The sequence below is a fragment of the Euprymna scolopes genome, chromosome 45 (assembly GCF_053919585.1).
Source record: "Euprymna scolopes isolate OS-2025 chromosome 45, ASM5391958v1, whole genome shotgun sequence".
NCBI lineage: Eukaryota > Metazoa > Mollusca > Cephalopoda > Sepiida > Sepiolidae > Euprymna > Euprymna scolopes.
In genome coordinates, this window is record NC_136526.1 from 37,130,092 (window position 1) to 37,147,734 (window position 17,643).

Here is a 17,643-nt window from a genome sequence, read left to right on the forward strand (position 1 = left end):
GCTACAGTATTATTTTCAAAATGTGTTGGAGATGTAAAAATAATCTCTGAAGAGGACGCTTCACAGAACGTCTGAAACGCGTTAAAAACAATTTCAATGATTTAAAAACATTATTACAATGATCTAAATATAATTCTCAAGGAAAAACCAAGACACAGAATAATAAAATAATGTTAAAAAAAATACACATTGTTGGTGACTAGTCCCTTATTTAAACATACATCTTTCTTTCGTTAGAATTTCTTAACCCATTTTATATATATATATATATATATATATATATATATATATATATATATATATGAAATAAAATGGAGGTGGAAGGACCTGAATACTCAACGTTTCGCCCGATTTATGCAGGCTTCTTCAAGAGGGATGGTCATTGACGAGAGAGTCGGAGGATTGGGGCTATATATAATGATGGGAGAGAGCAGCGTGTTTTCCTTATGTAAATTAGATGTCATATATACATGTATATACATTTTATGAGAGAAAATTAATTAGAGTAAACTAGTGTGGTGGATTACGTCTAAAAGTTAAAATATCGTAGAGATTAAAAAAAAAATTTATTTTCTCTCATAAAATGTATATATATATATATATATATATATATATATATATATGTATATATGACATCTAATTTACATAAGGAAAACACGCTGCTCTCTCCCATCATTATATATAGCCCCAATCCTCCGACTCTCTCGTCAATGACCATCCCTCTTGAAGAAGCCTGCATAAATCGGGCGAAACGTTGAGTATCCAGGTCCTTCCACCTCCATTTCATTTCATATCGTCGGATTTAATCCAGCTCAACAATCATATATATATATATATATATATATATATAAAACATTATTCTGGTTGATCTTCTGTATAACATAAAAATCTGTTACCTGCATCACTTTTGTCTTCGATTATAAAGAACTCGTAGCCATCAGGAGATTTCAGTACAAATCCTCCTTCTTGTGCCTCGAATTGATAATCTCTTTTTTCAACCTGTTCCCTAATTGTGTTGGAGAATATTGTGAGGCCCTACAAAAGAGAAAGATTATGCAAATTAAAAATTTTGAGCCGAGTTTTTAATATCATAGCTCAAACAATCAGCAAAACAACGGCTAGATTTTTTTGCCACAAAAACTTCTGCAGCATTGGGAATCCCAGCTTAATTGCTATATAGGTAGTTTTAAAAATAGAAAGTTATATAAACATATCTAAATTTCCATCAACCATTTAGCAGGGTCAGAAGGTTAGGTTTGACAGGCATCAAACCAAGTCACCTTGAACGACCTAGATAGAATGTACCCGAAATTAAGGGGTGACACGGGAATTGTGGTCGTAGGCCTTCCGGTTGACAACCACATGGGCAGAGTAAGGGTTAAGACAGCAGAAGAAAGATTTTGTGTCTCTCCGACAACCAGGGTCAGAGATGTAGGCTTGCCTCGAATAAAAAAAAAAATTCACAAACAAGTAATGGTTGCTCAAAATTGGAACAAGAATATTAGATATAGTAATATTAATAGAATTGTATCTTCATTTTAATTCTTATAAGAACATGTAAGTGTTGCAAAACTTATGCTCAGAGTTTTACCTTTCCTGGGACAAGTATTTCTTTAGTTTTTCTTTCTCTCTCTCTCTCTCTCTCTCTCTCTCTCTCTCTCTCTCTCTATTTATATAATTCAAACTCTACTGTGTTTGAACATATGGTTAAGTGTTAGTTTTACTCATTTAGAACTGCTTTAAAGCTCCACTGCTCACTAATTTTGCGACCAAATTTCAAACAGTTTTTACAGTTCATCGGTCACCTTCTTAGCTACATTTTGAAAACATTTTGTTTCACTTTTCGTTCAGTAAAACACAAAAGTTATAATAAAATTGTTCAGAAATTCTCAGAATGTGTAAGGAACGATTGAAGCCTCAAATTCCATCTTGTTGTTCATGGATGAATCTGTCTGCAGCCGCACCACCACTCCCCAGCAAGATGGCAAACCAGCAACCAAGAAGGCATCATCCGCACACACAACAGTGAACTGCACGCAAGATACGTAAGAACACACACACCCACACGCATATGTAAGAACAGTAATAAACATACAGAGCCGTAAAAGTAAACGTAACAAGAAACCGTAAAAGAAAGAAAACGATTCATAAAAGTAAACGGTTAGAATAAATTAGTAATACATAAATAAATAAGAAACACGCCATTTCGTTACGGTAACACTTCCTCATCAACATTCCCTTCGTAAAGAGACGTATGTTTTGCTTTGACATTGCGACAGTCATGCATACGTTTGTTGTTGGCTGTGGTTCACTTGTTGTCTTTTTATGGGTTTTAGGATTGAACATCTATATAATATCCTGCTTGTTTCTTCTTTAGTTATGCCAAACTGCTTTCAAAAAAAAAAAAAGAAGCTAAATTTGTGAAATTTGGCTTTTAAAAGGCTAATTTGGCAACCCTGTAATATGAGTAACCTCCCTTGTCTCGTTTTTAATCATCATATATAAACTAGACTACCCGTGAACCGTTGGGTCAGTATGTTATATTAGCTATGGAATTCATGTATACTTGTGACGTAAAGAAAAAAGTTTTTTGTGACATAACAGAAACATTTCTATGAAAGTATATTAAAATGAAAAAAAGAATATAGATAGATTTCTATGAGTCGTTCTGTTTATTATAATTGTTTATTTTTGAAAAAAAACTTACAGCCATTAATAATTTAAAACATGCAAGTGGTTTGCCATACTTAGAGGTAAATGTGTAATGAACAGACACCGGCACTTCATGACGAGTGTAGACCCTGTGCAAACATTGGTCTATTTAGCCACGGAAAACTTTTTTAGCCCCCCCCCCCTCCAAAAAAAAAAATTTTAAAAGCCAAACAAAATACCGAATTGATAAATGGTAATCACATTTAATTTGCATAGATCACTAACAACAACACCAGTGATCTGTCTAGACCAGACAACAAGAATTTATAAATTCTTGTTAACTTAAGAGTTTTCTAGAAAAAGATCCTTTTTTAATCTACTGGCTGCAAAGCTGCTACAGGTTGCAAGCACTTCAGATGACAAGTTAATTAAAATAATCGTTATGCAAAAATGTTTTTTGACCACTTGATGGTCTATTTAGGCATGAAAAACTTTTTCAGGCATATAAAAAAAAAGCCAAAGAAAATGCCAAATTGATTTTAAACTCCAAATTGTTACACGTACTAAATGACAAAACTTAGTGGACGCTGTGCAAACATTGGTCTATTTAGTCATGAAAAACTTTTGCAGGTCAAAAAACAGCCAAAGAAAATGTCCAATTGATTTTAAACTCCAAACACGTACTAAATGACAAAATGAGTATTTTTCTACCTGTTTGATATGGGTTCGACACCATATGATGGCTCGTGACGTCTCTGAGGTATTGATACCATTGATAAATGGTAATCACATTTAATTCGCATAGATAAGCAGCGACAATACCAGTGATCTCTCTCGACCAGACGTACACAATTTTTATAAATTCTTGTAAAGTTAACTTTGAGTTTTCTAGAAAATGATATTTATAATGGATGTCTTCTGACTCTTATGAATTTTGCACCGAAAAATCTGCATGTCATGATACTTTATGAGAGTCATCTCCTGATGACAAACACTACATTGCATCGTAGATGCAAGTATTTTTCGTTCTTTGAAGAAATTATGAGAAGAATCAAAGTCCTTTGTCCATTCAAATAGTTGCATAAGCATTTTTTTTATAATTATAAATGTACAAAAAAAATATTTAGTGGACAAAATAAAATAAAAATAAATAAAATAAATTTAAAATGAAATAAAATAAAAATAAATTTAAAATGAATTAAAATAAAAATAAATTTAAAATGAATTAAAACAAAATAAATTTAAAATGAAATAAAATAAAAATAAATTTAAAATGAATTAAAAGAAAAATAAATTTAAAATGAATTAAAACAAAATAAATTTAAAATGAAATAAAATAAAAATAAATTTAAAATGAATTAAAATAAAAATAAATTTAAAATGAAATAAAATAAAAATAAATTTAAAATGAAATAAAATAAAAATAAATTTTAAATGAATTAAAATAAAAATAAATTTAAAATGAATTAAAATAAAAATAAATTTAAAATGAAATAAAATAAAAACAAGCACAAAATAAAAATATGAATGAAATTTACTCAAAGAAAAATAGAAGTCAAAACAGAAAACACACTCGATTAACTTGGAGTTTAAAATGAATTTGGCATTTTCTTTGGATAAAAAAAAAGATGGTGGGGGGGGGGAGGCTGAAAAAGTTTTTCATGGCTAAACAGACCAATGTTTGCACAGGGTCCAAACTCATCAAGTACCCATATACCAAAATATTTAAAAAAAAAAAAAAAAAAAAAAAAAAAAAGTTAAATTTAAATTTTAATATATCGTTTAATTTAAATGCAAAAAAAAAACAAAAAAAAACAATTGGGACGCTGAAAACATACACAGTAAAACAATATGTTTTATTGTCACGTTGATTATGTACACATGTACAACAGGAAGTCGTAAACTGGATGTTCAGTTACAAAACCCGTTACAAGGTTATTTGAGTTTTATAATTATATAAATGAGTAGCAGGACTTGTGGAAATTCCACAGGAGACTTGTATGTAACATAAATGTTGGCATTCTGTAGATGTTCAGCGTAAATGGAGACGCCCTGATATTATTGTAGCTCTTTTATTAAAACTGAAAAAGTATTTATCTAAGCTAGCAGGGACGCCTGGCCTAACCTGGTCATAAAGTATGCTGATATATATATATTTTAATTCTTGCAGATTTTGTATATATTATAGAGTTAATGTTCTATCAATTTTTATATATTAAGAAGTTGTGATATAAAAAATAAAAAAATATATCCATATGACTTGAGTGCATCAGTTTGAATCGAAACCGAAATCAAAACTTATGAAATAATATATAACTTGGGTGCCATCAGCTATAATCGAAACCAAAACTTATGAAGAATTCTTGATAAAATTATTTATTACAAAAAAATTGAAGTCCATAACAAACGATAATCACTCGGATGTAAGCGTGGCACACAAAATAAATAACACACTCGCTATCGTATTAATATAAATGATCATTAGTGTAATAGTGTGGGAATAGAAACTTGTAGTAATTTCGACATGCAGTGGTTCTTCATTGAAAGAAGTCAGTATTATGTAAAAAAGGGAACATTCAAAAGAAACAGGGCAAAAAACGAAGATTATCTGCTAAGAACTGCTGGCCTGAAGGAGTAAATTAGAGATCGTCTCTTACAATGTGATTTTATTATTTGCATTGAACTATGTAGCACAATATCATTTTCTGAGTATTTATTAGTAATTATTGATTTATCTAGTTTGGGCCAGTTTCTATATTTGAAATAATATGGATACTTTTTTTTATAGAAATGTTAATAAACTCATATTTGATGCGTGTTAGCTTTTCTGTCCCAAAAGGACTAATTTTTTGCGCTATCCAGAAAAATATCAGTTCTATGAAAACACGTTTGTCGACTCAATATATTTCTCATTCCGTGGAATTTCCACAAGTCCTGCTAGTTAAAGAACTATTTTTTTCTCTGTAAAGCACACAGGTATCTGTTATAATGTTACACATAGTCTATTATGTCTAATCAGTGTAGAAGTCCTTCTAGACTGAGGCAATTTTTATTCATGTTCCATCAAATCCAGAGTGACCCATTTTCGAAAGCTGCATTGTTTTTTTATATGGGAGTCACCACCTATCAAGCCCCGAAAGCCACTTGAGGATAAGGTTTAATGAGTGTATGGCAGTCACCAAGACGACAGTGTATTAATAGTTAGTGGTGGAAATGGAGTAGAAATGGATTATTAAGGGGGAGGGGGGGGTCTCAACAAGAATTTGTGTACATTGGACTTGAAGACTGCCGTATTGAAGTCAGCTGGAAAGCAGGCAAACGGAACAGAGTTCCGCAGGCGGGCAGTTCTAGGAAAGAAGCTCTGTTCAGGTCAGACCCAGAAGTTTGTGAAAACAGGAAGCCTCGAGAGCCATTCATATCAATTCGGGCAAAGTGTGGATCAGAGCGTTTACGGTGAAAAGATAAAAGCTTGGTTTTGGATGCGTTGAAATTAATCACTTTTTATCCCACTGCACCACACGTTTTCCTCACATTAAAAACTGACCGTGTGCCTATCTTTGCAGGGAGACAAATAAATGGGAACACGCCAGTTCGTGGGGTTGTGCCGTACGCACCGAGTGAAAGCCAACTCATATTTCCCTCAAATTTCAAAGTCATCAATTTATGAGGTGCCTTCAATAAGTTTCCAGACTTTTTTTTCATATAGGCACTTTTATTGATAGTACACATACAAAACTATCGTCCCCTTTAAAGTAATCTCCTCCGGCTGCAATGCACTTGTTATACCGTTCCAACAACTTCTGGAAGAGCCCAGGGAAGTAATTGTCTGTATTTTTGGTCCTTGCTCCTTTAATTGAAAAACAATTAGGGTTTGAATTACATTTTTCGAGTCGTTATAAGCTTGAAAAGACAGGGGGTCGAATTATTCAATATTTTTCATGAAGTTTCTGACACACATCTAAAGAACCCCTTGTTTTTACAAGAATTCTAAAAATATTCACGAACATTCTGTTTTCCCATTGCTGTAAACCTTCCATTTTAAACATATATAAATTATCTTTTTATGAATATATGCATTCTTAATGTATAAGTTTTTTGGGTTTTTTTTTTGTTTGTTTACCGTATGACAATGTCTCTCGTTTTTCTCACATTTGTTTATAAACTCTACAAAACTTTTCACTGAAAATATTTCTCCGAGTCCATCTCCTCTCAAAAATATTTCTCCCATTACAAAAAACACTAAAGTAAAACCCCAAAATCGACGTGAACACATTCCTTAAAATTGACCTCCTCCCTAAAACTGGTGAATGAAATTCCATACGAACACAGAAAAGAGTAAACATCCGAAAATAATAATTGTCTGTATTTTTGAGATGAGTTGTTTTCATTGATTGAGATTGTCGGACTGACTTCCTCATCTTGGTTGTTATCGTCACAACGTTTCGGCCGTTTTGCCCTCCAGCCTTCATCAGGTGTTGTTAGGAGTTTCGAACCCAACCCTTTATTATTATTATGGGGGTACCATGTTCGGACTCCAGCTAGGCTCTGGGACATAGTTGCTGATTCTCTGTTTTGAATGTTACTTTTCATTGCCTTCGTTCAGGATTGGGTAACTATAAACTTTGATACAACGTCTAGGACCACTCGGCCATATGTTACTAGGACAATTCTTAGTTGGTTTTTGTTAATGTTAAACCTATGTTGTTATTCAAGGTTTTCTCTCTCTATCAGAGGTGTCCAAATTGCATTCAGCTCTATGCTTGGTTTGCTCAGTAGGTTGTTATGTCCGAGCATGTGAGCTGTTTCGTTAAGTTTTCTCACTTTCTAGTGGGTCTCTCTGTTTATTATTTTTACTTCATCCCATAGGGGGCGATGGTCTCCCTTCCCCATCCAGACATGGTTGGCTATACCTGATTTTTCCTGAACGAAGGCAGTGAAAAGTAACATTCAAAACAGAGAATCAGCAACTATGTCCCAGAGCCTAGCTGGAGTCCGAACACGGTACCCCCGTAATAATAATAAAGGGTTGGGTTCGAGACTCCTAACAACACCTGATGAAGGCCGGAGGGCAAAACGGCCGAAACGTTGTGACGATAACAACCAAGATGAGGAAGTTAGTCTGACAATCTCAATCAATGAGCCGATGGAAGTCTTTTTGTGTGAGCGTGTCAACGATCTTCCTCGTCACAGCCTCTTTCATCTCCTCAATTGTCTCACAACGACAGCCTCTGAGGTTTTCCTTGAGCTTAGGGAATAACCTAAAGTCATAGGCAGCAAGGTTGATGTTCATCTTGGTCAAATAGTCTACGATAAGGATGGAGCACCACTGGGACAAATTTCACGCAAATCTTTCACATGTTCAGTTCCTCACAAATAATTGTGTATACAGTTCCCACACTGACATCAAATTGTGCACCTAATATCTCTATAGACACGCGATGGTCATTATCCATGAAATTCTTTATTTGGCCAATCAACTCTGGTGTTCTGACTTCCTTACTCCTTCCACACCTCTCACCATCCCTCACAGACTTTTATTATCCATTTTGTAAATTGATCAAGTAATTTTATTTATAGAAAAAAAAAAAAATTATGAGTAACCAAAGAGCGACTGTCTTGCCTGTTATTTTAAAAACAAAGCCAAGAAATCGAGGGATATAACTCAACAATAATTCAAAGTTGCAAGATTTATATTGGAATACCTAAAAATTCCCATTAATTGCTTAAAAATGATTTTCTTTATAAGAATAAAACTACTTGAGTGATTTACGTGATTTTTGGAATATGATATTTTTGTTTCATCATGGATAAGTACATCATACAGATTTTTTTTTATATTTTAGTTTTTTTAACAAAAGGACCAATGATTCTATTTTGAATAGCGTCTGGGACAAAGAATGTTACGAGAAATATAAGATGACTTACCCCAAAATCGTTTCCTAACTTATATGAACCAATATTGTAATTATAGGTCAGTTCCATAACAAAATGGTCATCTTCGGTGCCGTAACCAATCATCGTTTTACTCCATCTGCCATCATACGGACTGAAAAAAGAAAAGATAAAGATTATATTATGCCATTTTCAAAATCTTAAACATAATAATTTTTCCGTGCTTCTACAGAATTGGGACGAAATTTTGTAGTCAATAAATGGAGTTTTTAGATAAAAAAAAATGGTTTTTATTGATTTTTTTTTTGGTCCAAATTACAAATTTATAAATTACAATGGTAGCTTCCAAATTATGCAGTCGAAATTACCTGAATATTACTGAATTATTAAGAAAAAAAAACTTTAATCATGTTAGCTGGTGAAAAATTTCAGCCATCTTGTTTAAATCAAAACAGAAAATTACCTCCCTTTTGAACTCTCCTGTGTCATACATAAGCAAATACAATCGTTTTCTTCAAATTCTATTTTCTTTAATAAATAATTTTCTACCTTATCGATTTTCGTAATTTTTGGATATAATCATCTTTAAAAATACAAGGAATACGTAGATACCGTTGTTTTCATGTGAAATTCAGTTTTACGATTTTCGAAATTTCGTCCTGATAGTGTAGAGGCTCCAATTGTTTTTTATGTTGGATCTGAATATGATATTTATTTCACCTAATCTGATAAAGTACCTATATTATATTTCTCCGTGTCTGTCTATCTGTCCATCCATTCCACTTTTTTTATGACAAGGTATATCGAACTAAGTATTATGGTATCCAATACAGTAAAGGATTAATACCTAATGCAAAAATGAGCACAAATTTAACCTTATTCAACCACCACCAATTTGGCATAAAGCATTTATTCCAAGTGAATGGGCTATCATGTTTGCCCGTTTTTAAATGGGTAGATCGACTAGTTTTAAACATAAGCCCATACCAGAATTTCCTACATTTTTGGTCAAGATCAAAGTGGATTGTACCAATTTTATTGTTATCTTTTTTTTGTTTTTACACGTCAATAAAAAATGTTTTAAAAATTGGGAGTTAAGTAGGATGTCCCCCAGTATGAAAGGGTGAATGCGGTATTATGGTGAAAGATACTAGCTGGGAGACACTTTTGATTTTGTTTATTTCTGGAGTGACAAGGATGACCAACGACACCCACAATCACCCCCTCTTGAGTTGGCCATGTGCCTAAGTTTTTTTTTCATCATTGATTTTGACTGTATTTTTAACATGAATAAAAGATTTAATATCTCAAAGTGTAATATCTGTTCTTCAGATGCTGCACTTCCATTTCTTGTTCTCTTTCAGTGGAGGATCAGTCCTTCACGACTGAGACAATTTTTTTATTTTTGTACCTTTTCTCCACGTTAAAAAACAACCCTGGTGTCTAACTCTGTCCCGTGGGGAGGCACTATAAATAGGTACATTACAAAATTTCACATATCAACAAGTTTTGTACTGATTTGTTCACAAAAAGGCTTATATAAGATTTGTTTCTCTTGCGATCCGTCTTTTCCATTTGCCGGGTCAATGTTCGAACCTCCTGTGCAAGTGTATAAAAAAGAAATTCGCCATAACCGTGAACGTTTTCGACTCCCATGAGTTGTCTCTAGGCTCGTGATAAATTTTTAAAAAATTTGAGCTTAGTGAATTTATTGAAAAAGTTGATTAAAATAGTTTAAAGGCACTTAAGTTTTTTTTTGTTTTTTAAATAGGAGTCACCACTTATCAAGGCCCAGAAGCCACTCGAGGATAAGGGCTAAAGAGTGCACAGTAGTCGATGGGACAATATCGTAGTAATCATTAGTTGTGGAAATTTGGTAAATTTGTTAACTTAAGGGGGAACGACTCATCAAGAACTTGTTTACATTGGACTTGAAGACGGCCATATTGTAGGCAGCTGGAAAGTAGAAAAACGGAAGAGAGTTCCACAGGTGTGCAGTTCTAACAAAGGCGCTTTGTTCATGGAATTTACGTTTCGGTTTAGGCACAGATAAAGAGTGGGAGAAATTATTAATAGTGTTTTCAGCTAGACGAGTGTTTCTTGTGAAAGTGGAAGCGTGCTGGGCCCATAACCTCTAGAAGTGTAAGCCATGTTTAGTTTCAGAAACGTTTCAGATGGTTCATTGTTCTAAACAAGTCTTGAGAGGTGACTGGTTTGCAGTAGACAGAACAGTTTCCGATGGTTCGTTGTTACACACAAGTCCTGAGAGGTGACTTGTTTGCAGTAGAGAGTTCCACAGAGCAAAATATTCTTACCATGTTGAGACGGAAAAAAACATGAAATTGCTCCAGAAAAGGTTTAATATTTATGAAGCAATTCTGGTTTCTGATTGGTTGGTAGCAGAACGTGAATTAATTCGATTCGTCAGTTCCTAGCAGCATCGTTAATAAATAGAATCGTCCAACTGTGTGGGATCATACCCCATTACAAGTCCAAAATAAAGCAACAGGCAAGGGGGAACCATAGATTAGAGCTCAGACGAGCACTTGCCATAAACATAGTAATAAAGCAGAGACAAGCTCGCAAGTATCCTTTTCTTTATATGGAGCCTGATTAATGGTCAGTTTGTTTATGCAAATGAGTAGGGCTTCGATGATGTGAAGACATAGGTTACAGTGTAAGACGGGTAAAATGGCGGTATTTTTTATTAATGTATTTCTAAATTAATTTTTGGAGAGTGTCGTGTGCTATTAAATGTTGGCAAATGGTGCTGTTGAGGAAAGACAGGTAACATGTAAGCCAGCGAGAAATACTTGTCATGTCGATATATAAATTGTTTTTGGAGACATATTCTCCAAATAGGACATTTGAAAACATTCACAGCATTACAATTTTTAGTAAACTGTAATCGGATATTGGGTTATTGTGTATTAATAAGTTAGTCATTTTGGATTTTTTGTAATCTATAAATATAAAAGCGAAAATGTATGTATGTATGTGTGTTCGCTTTTTCTGTGTGTCCACAAAAGGCTTTTTTCAGAGAAGCGGACGGTCGGTTCACAACTTTTTAAAACTTTTTATATCACATATAAATCGTAATATCTCACAGTTAACAACGAAGCTCGCCTGTCTATTTAATTTGCTCGATTTCGGGAAGATAAATATTCAACATTTGTCGCTCGCCGCATGTGGGTTAGTCTTTTTCCTATGACATCTTGGGGGGAAAAAAAAAAAAGCGTTCAGCAGTAAATGAAATCCCGCAGTGAAACTTGACCTCATTAACTCATTAAAACGGGCACCTGCTAAATCCAAGTAATTAAATAAATTCAAACGTGTTTCCGTTAGCATGTCGCGGTGGGGCAATGGTTAACATCGCACGTTTTGTTTTTTTTTTCACACTTTAATTTACAACTTTGCCTCAACAGTTCGGGTTTGATCCTCATACTTACTTATTTTTTTTTAACCCCCCCCCACCCCCTGAGTTTCCACACACACCTCCAAACACCCGGGCAATGCCGGGTACCCCTCGCTAGTAAATGATAAATTGCAGTTTAGAGGGTTTTTTTTATGTGGTATTGCATGTAAATGTAGAAAACTATACAAAAGTGAGACATGTTGGGGCATCCTTGTGCGAGTTTGTATGTCATCCTCCTCACCATCTTGGGGGGGGGAAGCGTTCAGCAGTAAATGAATACTATCCCGCAGTCAAACTTGACCTCATTAACTCAGGCACCTGCTAAATCCAAGTAATTAAATAAATTCAAACGTGTTTCCGTTAGCATCTCGCGGTGGGGCAATGGTTAACGGTTCGGGTTCGATCCTCATACTTACTTTTCTTTTTTTTTTAACCCCCCACCCCCAGAGTTTCCACACACACCTCCAAACACCTGGGCAACGCCGGGTACTCCTCGCTAGTAAATGATAAATTGCAGTTTAGAGGGAGTTTTTTCTATGTGGGATCGAGTGTAAATTTAGAAAACTATACAAAAGTGAGATATGTTGGGTAATAAACTGTTACGTTTGCTGATCTATTGGGGCATCCTTGTGTGAGTTTGTATGTCATCCTCCTCACCAAGTTTACTGTTTCTTTCTCCTTATCACTGGGGAGCTCCCCACTCAACCAAGCGGATTCTATTTATAACTCCATATAACAGACATCACAGCGTGGAAGCATGAGACATTGTTTGGTGTTGCCTATTAAGGAGTTCAGGACACTTGCAGCATCCGAAATATCAAAATCTTATGATGAAGATGGTGGTGGGATGGTAATTGCTGGCTCAGAACAAAGATAAGCACCCCCACCCCACCCCCACCCAGCCAACAACTGGTTATTTCTTTAAATTTTGAGAATCTATTAGACTGCACCAGGCACCGATATGTGAAAATTTGCCGAAAATAATCGCACAAAAATATACAAACCCATTGCAAGCCGCTTTACAACCTTCAGTAAATTCTTCATGTCGTAAAACCTGAAAAAATAAATTAAAAAAAATATTTAATGAGAATTTTGGGGTTTGTATTACTGTACACATAGATTCGAAAAAGTTGTCAAAAAACAAATATATAACAAATAAATGTCATCAAAGGCAAGATAAGCTACTTTTCTACCAAAGTGGATATTATTTTTGTGTTTTTATTCAATTCAACATGTTTATTCAGCTCGAAAAACATACATTGTTTACCGATGTATTGGAAAATTCAAAATGGCGCCCGACTCTCTCTTTAACAAGGTAAGTTTGGGAAAAGGTGTTATAAATAATAAACTAGACAAAATACAGTTAGAAATTCGCTCAATATATGTTACCGTGACATAACTTGACATATATTCGGTGGTTTTTTTAATAGTATTTTGTCTAGTTTATTATTTATAACACCTTTTCCCAAACTTACCGTGTTAAAGAGAGAGTCGGTCGCCATTTTGAATTTTCCAATACATCAGTAAACACTGCATGTTTTTTGAGCTGAATAAACATGTTACATTGAATAAAAACACAAAAAATATATCCAGTTTGGTAGAAAAGTAACTTATCTTGCCTTTGTTAACGTTTATTTGTTATATATTTGTTTTTTGACAACTTTTTCGAATCTATGTGTACAGTAATACAAACACGATTTTTCTTTTTTGTCTACGTTTTATATTAAAAAAAAAAACTTCTGGACAATTAGGAGCAAAGCATTTATTTTTTATTAGGCACGTCTGCAAAAATATTAATCTATACACTGATAACTAATGCTAGGACAATAGCATATTCTTTTCATTGTTTTGACTCTCGAGTGTGTATCCGTTGATATCTTATATGCTTTTATATAGAGTGATGTGGTTCTTGGGTGATTAACTGTGTCGGATATATACTTGTAGTGAAAACAATGCTAAGAATATTCTATTGTCACAGTCCTGATAATAATATCTTAAGCTTAAGGAGTTACTTCCCTTAAGTCTTTTTTTTTTTGTACTCCAAAATTAGAGAGCGAACTATAGACACATTCAAAGATGATGATCTTAATGAATTAGAATCTGTATCTGTATGTTTCTTTTTGTGGAAATCGCTGCAGACAAGGCATGAAGCATTTCATATAGGGAGATACAAAAACGGAAAATGATTATTTAAAAAAAAAGAAAGAAAAGAAAGAGATGTCTACTGGTCTTAGTCTCGAAAAGACCAAGGTTATATGTAGGAAGAAAATAGTCAGCAGGGAACGAGTTCCATAAGTCTTGGAAAGAAGATAGCAGAATAAGAATTGAGAAGCTGTATTACAATGAGGTACCAAAAAAGCAAATTGATGGAGACCACTAGTGGAGACCAACGAGTCAAACGAGCTGGAACAAAGGAAGCAGGGAATAGATCATTATTTGTAGAAAAGACTGAGACTAGCAACATCACGTCTGTGAGAGAGAGGTTGCAAAGAAGAAGAAACTGTGAGGGCCAATCAAATTGCAAATACGTTTTTGCAATTCATCAAAAACCTTCAAATGAGACACAGATTCACCAGCCCAAATATGACAACAATACTCCAACCATGGCCTGATATTAGATTTATAAAGATAGAGAATAGCCTCAGGTGTGAGGAAGTGTTTATCTTCATTGCAAGTGCTCGTCTGAGCTCCAATCTATGGCCCCACCTCACCAAATATTCATGAGAAACACTTGTTTAGCTGAAAACGCTATCAATAATTTCTCCCACTCTTTACCTGTGCCTAACCCTAAACGTAGATCCCATGAACAAAGCTTCTTTCTTAGAACTGCTCGCCCGTGGAGCTCTATTCCGTTTACCTGCTTTCCAGCTGACTACAATATGGCCGTCTTCAAGTCCAATGTAAACAAGTTCTTGATGAGTCGTTCTCCTTAAGTAATCCAATTTTAACAAATTTACATTTCTAACGATTGTCCTTTTGACCATTGTACACTCTTTAACCCTCATCCTCGAGTAGCCTCTGGGCCTTGATAAAAAAATTATTTCCAGGATATTTCTGCCAAGTCGGACTAATAATAATCCTAAGGGAAAATTAGAGGCAATAGATCAGTTATATTTGAAACAGCTCCAAATTTGAGTCAACATCCAAAATGTGTAAAGATCCCGTAATGTGATTTCCAAGGGTATAAGGTATGGTGTGGAGGTTTAGCAAAAAAAATCCAAAATTTTTTTTTTTTTGGGGGGGGGGGGACACTGTATCATATTCGATGAATATTCGATTGCATTGTATATATCTCCACCGATCATAACAACATGTATACGGATGTACAACTATCTAAAACTTTATACTTTATCAAACCACATATGCAAATTTAGAATACAAAAACCTCCAAACTCAGCAAATCTCCATTTGGTAAATCTATATATATATATATATATATATATAAAAGTGAACGTGCCTGTGTACATTTCCCTACGCAATAACTTTGTCAATTTTTAGTCTACAGACTCGAAATTTGATATACAGGGTACTGAGATTTGTGAAAATCAATGTGATCGGTTTTTGGCCAGAAATTCGGCGATTAAGGGGTCAAAGTTCAACGATTTGACCTTTGAGAACTCTACCAAACTCCTCCGACAATTTTGGATATACGCACTTAAAATTTTAGATATAGGTTCATTAGACATGGATCTAACTTAACTTGATTTGAGCCCAAAACAATAAATTTTAAGGGGTCATAATAGGGGTCAAAGTTTTCAAAAATTGACCTCTGCGGTTTCTTCCAAATTACTCAGACAATTTCTGGTCTAAATATTTGAAATTTTACATAAAGGGTATTCAGAGATAGGGCAAGCTTTTTCATCAGTTTGGGTCGAAAATTTTTAGTTACCAATATATAAATGTATGTATGTATGTCTGTTTGCATGTCTGCCTTAAACTTTCAATAGAGGCAACGGATTTTACCAAGATCAGTATCATTTTAAAGTTCGACCTTTCAGACAACAAATATCGAAAAATTGGTTAAAAACATTAATATCTTCCCCTTCAACTAGGCACTTTTCTACAGGGGGGGTCACTTTTTTCGCCGATATTTTTGAAAGTTATTCTCTCCTTTAGATTGTCTAGCCTTAATTTTAAAAAACGTCACTTCCGGTTTGGCGGTGGTCGTAACAGGATGAACATTAGGTTTTACCCCGTTCTTTTCCTCCTTTGCGATACGGGTTCGAGCCTGCCTTCGTACTACCACTTTTTTTTTTTTTTTGCTCAACATACACATCCAAACACCCGGGCAACGCCGGGCTGAAATGCTAGTATATATATATATATATATATATATATATATATATATATATATATATATATATAATAAGACAAGAGTATGAAATGAAGACACAAAACTATATATAGGTAGATATAGAGTGGATCATTTATTTAATAGTGGAATATAGGCAAAATTTGGGGGATAGACGGGACTCTTTATGCCAGGGCATTTCGAAGCCTAACGCTTCTCATCAGATGCATTCTCTATACATTCTCTATATTACTGTATTTTATTTTATACGAGTCCACTCACCCATCACCCCTCAACCCTATTTCCTGCTATTCTAACCCCTTAACTGTCTGTATCCCTTTCTTTCACGCACCTGTAATAATGTAGTGTTTATATTATTATTATTGGTGTGGGTCGTGGTGATATTTGAAGGTGGTAGCAGAAGAATTACCATTATTATTACTACACTGCTTTTATCGCTATTACTATTGTTATTATTATCATTGTTTTTGTTCATCATTATTATTATAATCTTCATTATAATTGATATCATTATTACCAATACTGCTACCATTATCTCCATCTTCAATGTATTTTGAATTAAACTTTATCATAACGATTGGTAACATTATTTTTAATGTCTAAATTTAAAGTTTACTTTTAATTTTGCCTTTATTTTTATTTTATTTAATTTATTGTATTTTCTTAATATTAAATTTTTTTCCTTTTTTTGTCCATATTTCCAGATCTATGATTACGACTATTGTTATAACTTTCATTTAAACAAAGTCTTATTCCAGTTGTTCCTCACAAGTATGTGTTCATAATACTCTGATTTTTAGAGGATAGTTTTACATAATGAAAAGGAGGGAAAGAAAGCTAGTTTAAGGAGAAGAAGGAAGAGGGAAAACCAGAAAAGGAAAAGAAAAAAAAAAGGAAAATTCTATAAAGGCTGGCACGGCAAGCCAAGTGTAGATATTGAGTTTCTTTGGAGGGAGTGGGTGCTATATATGTTAACGTTGGATTGTCCAGGTGGTATGATATCCTTTATCTATGGATTTTTAATGATCTTTTAAATAACTTTTTCAATATATGTGCTGATGAGAAAACTATATGTTTATTCAAAGCTGATAATTTTTCTAATGATCTAATTTCTGCTGCTAGTCTCTCGCTCCTAGACAAGGTTCAAAAGAGAGTCGCAAATCTGATAGGCCCTGAACTGGCATCTAAGCTCCAGCCTCTGTCCCATCGACGAAACGTTGCATCCCTCTGCCTGTTCTACAAGTATTTTAATGGTGAATGCTCTGACGAACTGCAGACACTTGTGCCCCCACGACGTAGACACCCTCGACAATCCCGACAGGCAGCTAAATCCCACCCCCACACAGTAGAGATCCCTAGATGCAAAAGATCT

The 17,643-nt window shown here is 34.2% G+C and overlaps 1 protein-coding gene across 5 annotated transcripts in view; it reads right to left on the reverse strand.

Annotated features, from left to right (window-relative positions):
• The window catches only part of LOC145269449 (glyoxalase domain-containing protein 4-like), a 119,704-nt gene that overhangs the window by 31,402 nt on the left and 70,659 nt on the right, over positions 1-17,643 (reverse strand). For all 5 annotated transcript variants that reach the window (XM_080125123.1, XM_080125124.1, XM_080125121.1 and 2 more), the window contains exons 3-5: positions 12,964-13,013; positions 8,578-8,698; positions 897-1,035 (exon numbers count right to left, since the gene is read on the reverse strand). In XM_080125123.1, the coding sequence (XP_079981249.1) occupies positions 897-1,035; positions 8,578-8,698; positions 12,964-13,013 (310 nt within the window). The remainder of the gene's footprint in view (positions 1-896; positions 1,036-8,577; positions 8,699-12,963; positions 13,014-17,643) is intronic.